This window comes from Haliotis cracherodii, unplaced genomic scaffold (assembly GCF_022045235.1).
Source record: "Haliotis cracherodii isolate W230 unplaced genomic scaffold, xgHalCrac1.p SCAF_22, whole genome shotgun sequence".
Lineage (NCBI taxonomy): Eukaryota > Metazoa > Mollusca > Gastropoda > Lepetellida > Haliotidae > Haliotis > Haliotis cracherodii.
In genome coordinates this window covers 298879-307824 of record NW_027266278.1, presented here as the reverse complement: position 1 = coordinate 307824, position 8946 = coordinate 298879, and the positions used below count along the sequence as shown (strand labels likewise).

At 45.2% G+C, this 8946-nt stretch overlaps 1 protein-coding gene across 1 annotated transcript; it reads left to right on the top strand.

Moving 5' to 3' along the window:
* The first annotated feature begins 5121 nt into the window (after positions 1-5121).
* LOC139471405 (serine-rich adhesin for platelets-like) lies at positions 5122-8702 on the top strand. Its single transcript, XM_071253772.1, has 4 exons — positions 5122-5491; positions 5612-6652; positions 6799-7731; positions 8029-8702. The coding sequence occupies exons 1-4, from the start codon at positions 5122-5124 to the stop codon at positions 8700-8702; spliced, it is 3018 nt and encodes a 1005-aa protein (XP_071109873.1).
* Positions 8703-8946: the final 244 nt, after the last annotated feature.

The following is an 8946-nucleotide window of genomic DNA, read 5'->3' as shown; positions in this document are numbered from 1 at the left end:
TCCAAATACATCCATCATTCCTCTATAATTATTGACATCATTTATATTATCTTTCTTATGCAGAGGAACTACTATACCCTTTGCCCACTCGTAAGGGAATACACCACTATGAATAATCATATTAAAAACTATAGTTAGATATGGTATGATTGAAGTGCTGCGACTTCCATCTGGTGCAGCCGATTTACCCAGTTTCAAGTTATGTGCAGCTGATGATACTCCTTTTTCAGTTATATCAGCATAAAGGAGATTAGTCATAACATCATCATTACAGTAATTGCACTCATTAATATCATGGCTGTTCATAAAAGTTTCTGCCTCTTCCAGATTGTCCCCATCCACAGGTATATCAGGTAAATTAGACACATGCTGGACATATTCGGTCCACTGCATATTGCTAATACCTGGGTTCCCTGTCACGGACGGTGAAGAAATAATATTGTTGACGCGTCTCCATAAGGACTTACCATTTTTGCTATCATTTACCAAATCATTTATACAATGTTCATCATTCTTCAATCTCTTTTGTCTACACAGCTCTCTATATTTATTCTTAATTACAAAATAAATATTCCTACAAAGGTTCCATACTATATTCCGATTCGAAATAAATTATTTTTAATTTCATATACTCATCATCGTACCAATTCTTACTATCTTACTAAACAGCATTATATTTCTTTTTTAAAAGACCACAAGACTCAGCACAAATATGAAATACATCAACTAATGTTTCCACCACAGACTGGATATTAAGTGGAACCTGGTCCCTGTCACTGTCTAATACATAAGGTGATATCACATCAGCTACAGACTGCCGAAAAGTTTCAATAACAGCGTCCTTCCAAACATATCTTAGTATATCTGACGATGTATTATTTTCCTCGTTTTCTGCCCCGTTCTCCGTTGCACTGTGGTCAGTATGTACTTGCAATGAAATAACAATTGGAAAAAAAGATCAGACTCACACCGTGTACGTACAGTAAAGTCGATATCTCTGGTAAATAAGTCACTTGAACATAAACAGTAATCAACCAAACCTGCTCCGTCTCCTTTAAAACAAGTCAAGCTACCCTCTGTATCACCCGAACATCTCTCTTTCAACAAGGGCAGTTTGGACAATGAATATGCATGAAAGTCGCTAAATGTCCTGTGCATGACGATACACATGAGCAGAAAGGGAATTCCCTCGACTGTAATATTTCGATTCCCCGACATTCTGAAGTAATAAAAGAAGTGAGCCTCGGTGGGCGTGGCTTAAATTTTTACATTCATTGGGAAATGAATGCAATAACACGTGACCAATTCAGATAATCAGAATACAGGAATTTCAATGAACACAACGAAAATGTAATTATTTGATAAGGACATCTTGGTAACCGATGACGTCACAATGGTCGGCAAGGCAATGTGAAGTTATTTCTTTGCTCTCACTCAAGCGATGTCCGCTGTGGAATCCAGTTTTGGGTGATAAATCACTTCGTCCTGTCAGTGGAACAGTGGCACTATTACAACGTACGCGCCTGTAAACAATGACACGTAGTCTTATAATGTCCCCTCAGGAGAACGCAGATTCGGGAGAGCGGCACAGCCTTCACTGACAGTGCCCGTCACTCAAGTAGGCATGGTTTAAAAAGACGGGTTTTCTTCACTCAATTCCGATGTCAATGCTTAATGTAGACGCTTAAAAATCGTCGAAAATCCATCGTGAAAACGTCCAAGCACCAGATGTGGGAAACACGGCTTCCTCGCGGTGTCATGGAAGCACATGTCATACTGCATCGGAATACTGCGTGGGCGTTCCGGCCTGTCCTGGTGCGTTCTGGCACGTTCTGGCACGTTCCGACCTGTCCTGGTGCGTTCTGGCACGTTCCGGCCTGTCCTTGTGCGTTCTGGCACGTTCTGGCACGTTCCGGCCTGTCCTGGTGCGTTCTGGCACTTTCTGGCACGTTCGATTTCCGGCCTGTCCTGGTGCGTTCTGGCACGTTCTGGCACATTTTCCTGATTACTTAAATGATCCTATTTGGGTGATGTAGAGGCATCTGTTCACCCTGATTGATTTTTGATCTGCGCATAAATGTGCTTCTGTGTCACATGTTTCTCTCCAGACAATCTGTAAATCCTTCTGTATCACGTTTCACTCCAGACAATCTGTAAATCCTTCTGTATCACGTTTCACTCCAGACAATCTGTAAATCCTTCTGTATCGCGTTTCACTCCAGACTATCTGTAAATCCTTCTGTATCACGTATCACTGCAGACAATCTGTAAATCCTCCTGTATCACGTTTCACTGCAGACAATCTGTAAATCCTTCTGTATCACGTTTCACTGCAGACTATCTGTAAATCCTTCTGTATCACGTATCACTCCAGACAATCTGTAAATCCTCCTGTATCACGTATCACTCCAGACAATCTGTAAATCCTTCTGTATCACGTATCACTCCAGACAATCTGTAAATCCTCCTGTATCACGTTTCACTGCAGACTATCTGTAAATCCTTCTGTATTACATGTTTCTCTCCAGACAATCTGTAAATCCTCCTGTATCACGTTTCACAGCAGACAATCTGTAAATCCTTCTGTATCACGTTTCACTGCAGACAATCTGTAAATCCTTCTGTATCACGTTTCACTGCAGACAATCTGTAAATCCTTCTGTATCACGTTTCACTCCAGACAATCTGTAAATCCTTCTGTATTACATGTTTCTCTCCAGACAATCTGTAAATCCTTCTGTATCACGTTTCACTCCAGACAATCTGTCAATCCTTCTGTATCACGTTTCACTCCAGACAATCTGTAAATCCTTCTGTATCGCGTTTCACTCCAGACAATCTGTAAATCCTTCTGTATCACGTTTCACTCCAGACAATCTGTAAATCCTCCTGTATCACGTTTCACTGCAGACTATCTGTAAATCCTTCTGTATCACGTTTCACTGCAGACTATCTGTAAATCCTTCTGTATTACATGTTTCTCTCCAGACAATCTGTAAATCCTATTATAAGAGGTTGTTATAAACGTATAAGAACAAAGATGAGTGTTATCGACAAACATCCTATGCAAAATGTTTAGGCCTGTAAAACACCACACCACATCCGATAGTTTGCACGTGTCTCACGCAGTAGCGCACACAGGTGCGTACGGGGTCATTCCTGATTTTGTGGACCATTATTTCTGTCAATCTCCTTGATTCTGCTTATTACACGGTTGTGATTTACTTGATATCATTTATTGTTTGGGTGTGAACCAGGCGTCTCCAACGCTCGGAGCGTCTACGGCTATTGGCGTGCTTGAAACGGGCAGAAGTCAGCGTGCAGTGGCCAATGCGTTCCATCTTCACGGAAACCAGGCTCCACAAAATCGAACTCAAAGGAGTCAGACGATTCAGAAATCGTCTACATTCAGCTCATCTCCATGCTCGACGGCCACGTGTTGTGCTTCCTTGATAGGCTTGGTCGTGTCTGGCGACGTCGAAATGGAAGTAAGCCAATGTCAACCTGAGACGCCATGACAGATTTGGCCGTGGATCGGTTATGCTGATGGGCGGAATGGGTGAGCGAACCCCACGCCATATCGTGCAGGGAGGGGTCACTGGACCCTTTGTTTCCCGTTTGCAAGGCGTTTGTGTCGATGTTTTGTCTTTCAGGACGACAACGACAACAACATAACCAGCAATGAGCCCAGACCTTTGCCCTACTGAACACGTCAGGGGTCGGTCAGGGAGACGTGTGCGTCAACCTCATAGGCCGCCGTGGGTTGAACATGAGTGAATGAATGTTGGACAAATCGTGTCGGCATTAGGCACCACTGTTCCAAAAAGGTCCACTTTGAAAATTCCTATCTTATCACTATCGTCCTTCAATGGCGTCGGCGGTCCAAACATCTACTGTGATAGTTCTCTACCGGTTGTAATGTGTCACCAGTTTGTTCTTTATCATCATACAACTATTACAAGAAACTAATATATCTTACAATGTTGGAAGTTTAATGTATATCTGAGAATCCCCTTGTGTTTTAAAGAGTCCCGTGAAGATCCGGAGTACAGTAGGTCTTCAGCAGCTCATGCTTGCCGTAACAGGCGGAATGGGCCAACTAATGGGATCGGGTGGTCAGGCTCGCTGACTTGGTTGATGCTTGTCATCGTATCCCAATTGCGTGGATCGATGCTCATGTCAATCTTTGGATTGCCTGACGCGATTATTTACAGACCGCCGTCATATAGCTGCAATATTGCTGAGTGCGGCGTTAAACAACAAACAAACAAACCAACTCTTTGAAGAGTCTACAAGAAGCAGGTTATCAGAGCAGCAGCACTGGAATCAAACAGCATGATCCTTATTTCAAAAATGTGGCTTTAACTCCGTCATTTCTAAATCAAACTGACTCACGTATGGGGAATCTCTGTCATGACTAAGTAATTGTTGATAGAAATTCATATTCACAATGCCCGGGCTTACCACTAGGCATTGTTAACAAATTTAGAGTTGCATCAACTCTGACTTATCTCAGGGTCTTTGGACCAAGACCATATCTTGAAATATGTACTTAGGAATGGTCAGATGTGAGTTATCTCCCTGTCTTTGGTCAGAGTTCATATCGGGTTATATATGTGATAACAATGACTGAATAGATTGTTATATGTTTCTATTGAAAATAGGAAAGAGTAGATCAGCTTATGTGCAGGCTTCGGACTGAATACTCCTGGTTTGATTATGTGCCCTGAGTCATAAAGTAAGGATGCATAAATATATGCATTGATATTCAATAAACATTAATTGCTAGGAAACGACAAAAACTGGAAACACGATCAGCTTGGTGCCACAGAGTAATTGCTAGGAAACGACAAAACCTGGAAACATGATCAGCTTGGTGCCACAGAGTAATTGCTTACAGACAATAAGAAGTGAATTCAATGCTAAAACGAGAGACACTAAATAAATATACAATAGGAATAAACAGGAAATCAGCGGAAATAAACTTTAACTACAGCCCAAATGCGCAGCATCACATTACATCGCTGTCCGTCCATATTATTTGACAAATGCGACATTTATACAGTTGAATCAGTGCCACTGACGATACCTTGTCTACAGTTCCAGCTATATGTTTCGTCAATGACTGAAATTATAAAAATCAATGTGGGTGTCCTGTATGATGTAACCAAGACAACAAGAGCGTCAGCATCAGCGTCCATTGTGCTGTTACCAAGACAACAAGAGTGTCAGCATCAGCGTCCATTGTGCTGTCACCAAGACAACAAGAACGTCAGCATCAGTGTCTTGTGTGCTGTCACCAAGACAACAAGATCGTCAGCATCAGTGTCCTGGGTGATTTCACCAAGAAAACAAGAGCGTCAGCATCAGCGTCCTGGGTGCTGTCACAAAGACAACAAGAGTGTCAGCATCAGCGTCCTGGGTGATTTCACCAAGGCAATAAGAGCGTCAGCATCAGTGATCTGGGTGCTGTCACAAAGACAACAAGAGCGTCAGCATCAGTGTCCTGGGTGATTTCACAAGACAACAAGAGTGTCAGCATCAGCGTCCATTGTGCTGTCACCAAGACAACAAGAGCGTCAGCATCAGCGTCCTGGGTGATTTCACCAAGGCAATAAGAGCGTCAGCATCAGTGATCTGGGTGCTGTCACCAAGACAACAAGAGCGTCAGCATCAGTGTCCTGGGTGATTTCACCAAGACAACAAGAGCGTCAGCATCAGCGTCCATTGTGCTGTCACCAAGACAACAAGATCGTCAGCATCAGTGTCCTGGGTGCTGTTACCAAGACAACAAGAGTGTCACCATCAGCGTCCATTGTGCTGTCACCAAGACAACAAGATCGTCAGCATCACCGTCCTGGGTGCTGTCACCAAGACAACAAGAGCGTCAGCATCAGTGTCCTGGGTGATTTCACCAAGACAACAAGAGCGTCAGCATCAGTGTCTTGGGTGCTGTTACCAAGACAACAAGATCGTCAGCATCAGCGTCCATTGTGCTGTCACCAAGACAACAAGATCGTCAGCATCAGTGTCCTGGGTGCTGTTACCAAGACAACAAGAGTATCACCATCAGCGTCCATTGTGCTGTTACCAAGACAACAAGAGTGTCACCATCAGCGTCCATTGTACTGTTACCAAGACAACAAGATCGTCAGCATCAGTGTCCTGGGTGATTTCACAAGACAACAAGAGTGTCAGCATCAGCGTCCATTGTGCTGTCACCAAGACAACAAGATCGTCAGCATCAGTGTCCTGGGTGCTGTTACCAAGACAACAAGAGTGTCACCATCAGCGTCCATTGTGCTGTCACCAAGACAACAAGATCGTCAGCATCACCGTCCTGGGTGCTGTTACCAAGACAACAAGAGTGTCAGCATCAGCGTCCATTGTGCTGTCACCAAGACAAAAAGATCGTCAGCATCACCGTCCTGGGTGCTGTTACCAAGACAACAAGATCGTCAGCATCAGCGTCCATTGTGCTGTCACCAAGACAACAAGATCGTCAGCATCAGTGTCCTGGGTGCTGTTACCAAGACAATAAGAGCGTCAGCATCAGTGTCCTGGGTGCTGTCACCAAGACAACAAGAGTGTCAGCATCAGCGTCCTGGGTGCTGTCACCAAGACAACAAGAGTGTCAGCATCAGTGTCCTGGGTGATTTCACCAAGACAACAAGAGCGTCAGCATCAGTGTCCTGGGTGCTGTTACCAAGACAATAAGAGCGTCAGCATCAGTGTCCTGGGTGATTTCACCAAGACAACAAGAGTGTCAGCATCAGCGTCCTGGGTGATTTTACCAAGACAACAAGAACGTCAGCATCAGTGTCCATTGTGCTGTCACCAAGACAACAAGAACGTCAGCATCAGCGTCCTGGGTGATTTCACCAAGACAACAAGAGCGTCAGCATCAGCGTCCATTGTGCTGTCACCAAGACAACAAGATCGTCAGCATCAGTGTCCTGGGTGATTTCACCAAGACAACAAGAGTGTCAGCATCAGTGTCCTGGGTGATTTCACCAAGACAACAAGATCGTCAGCATCAGTGTCCTGGGGGATTTCACCAAGACAACAAGATCGTCAGCATCAGTGTCCATTGTGCTGTCACCAAGACAAAAAGATCGTCAGCATCACCGTCCTGGGTGCTGTTACCAAGACAACAAGAGCGTCAGCATCAGCGTCCATTGTGCTGTCACCAAGACAACAAGATCGTTAGCATCAGTGTCCTGGGTGATTTCACAAGACAACAAGATCGTCAGCATCAGCGTCCATTGTGCTGTCACCAAGACAACAAGATCGTTAGCATCAGTGTCCTGGGTGCTGTTACCAAGACAACAAGAGCGTCAGCATCAGTGTCCTGGGTGATTTCACAAGACAACAAGATCGTCAGCATCAGCGTCCATTGTGCTGTCACCAAGACAACAAGATCGTTAGCATCAGTGTCCTGGGTGCTGTTACCAAGACAACAAGAGCGTCAGCATCAGTGTCCTGGGTGCTGTCACCAAGACAACAAGATCGTCAGCATCAGTGTCCTGGGTGCTGTTACCAAGACAACAAGAGCGTCAGCATCAGCGTCCTGGGTGATTTCACCAAGACAACAAGAGTGTCAGCATCAGCGTCCATTGTGTTGTCACCAAGACAACAAGAGCGTCAGCATCAGTGTCCTGGGTGCTGTTACCAAGACAACAAGAGCGTCAGCATCAGTGTCCTGGGTGCTGTTACCAAGACAACAAGAACGTTAGCATCAGTGTCCTGGGTGATTTCACCAAGACAACAAGAGCGTCAGCATCAGTGTCCTGGGTGATTTCACCAAGACAACAAGAGTGTCAGCATCAGCGTCCTGGGTGCTGTCACCAAGACAACAAGAACGTCAGCATCAGCGTCCTGGGTGATTTCACCAAGACAACAAGAGCGTCAGCATCAGCGTCCATTGTGCTGTCACCAAGACAACAAGAGCGTCAGCATCAGTGTCCTGGGTGATTTCACCAAGACAACAAGAGTGTCAGCATCAGTGTCCTGGGTGATTTCACCAAGACAACAAGATCGTCAGCATCAGTGTCCTGGGGGATTTCACCAAGACAAAAAGATCGTCAGCATCACCGTCCTGGGTGCTGTTACCAAGACAACAAGAGTGTCAGCATCACCGTCCATTGTGCTGTCACCAAGACAACAAGATCGTTAGCATCAGTGTCCTGGGTGATTTCACAAGACAACAAGATCGTCAGCATCAGCGTCCATTGTGCTGTCACCAAGACAACAAGATCGTTAGCATCAGTGTCCTGGGTGCTGTTACCAAGACAACAAGAGCGTCAGCATCAGTGTCCTGGGTGATTTCACAAGACAACAAGATCGTCAGCATCAGCGTCCATTGTGCTGTCACCAAGACAACAAGATCGTTAGCATCAGTGTCCTGGGTGCTGTTACCAAGACAACAAGAGCGTCAGCATCCGTGTCCTGGGTGCTGTCACCAAGACAACAAGATCGTCAGCATCAGTGTCCTGGGTGCTGTCACCAAGACAACAAGAGCGTCAGCATCAGCGTCCTGGGTGATTTCACCAAGACAACAAGAGTGTCAGCATCAGCGTCCATTGTGCTGTCACCAAGACAACAAGAGCGTCAGCATCAGTGTCCTGGGCGCTGTTACCAAGACAACAAGAGCGTCAGCATCAGTGTCCTGGGTGCTGTTACCAAGACAACAAGAACGTTAGCATCAGTGTCCTGGGTGATTTCACCAAGACAACAAGAGTGTCAGCATCAGTGTCCTGGGTGATTTCACCAAGGCAATAAGAGCGTCAGCATCAGTGATCTGGGTGCTGTCACAAAGACAACAAGAGCGTCAGCATCAGTGTCCTGGGTGATTTCACAAGACAACAAGAGTGTCAGCATCAGCGTCCATTGTGCTGTCACCAAGACAACAAGAGCGTCAGCATCAGCGTCCTGGGTGATTTCACC

What these genes read in the sequence shown, in the direction of transcription:
- LOC139471405 (XM_071253772.1), top strand. Translation starts at nt 5,122, where the DNA reads ATGACTGAAATTATAAAAATCAATGTGGGTGTCCTGTATGATGTAACC. An exon ending in GTCACAAAGACAACAAGAGC is followed by an intron (nt 5,492 to 5,611) that starts GTCAGCATCAGT and finishes GATTTCACCAAG; the next exon opens with GCAATAAGAGCGTCAGCATC. An exon ending in GTTACCAAGACAACAAGAAC is followed by an intron (nt 7,732 to 8,028) that starts GTTAGCATCAGT and finishes GATTTCACCAAG; the next exon opens with ACAACAAGATCGTCAGCATC.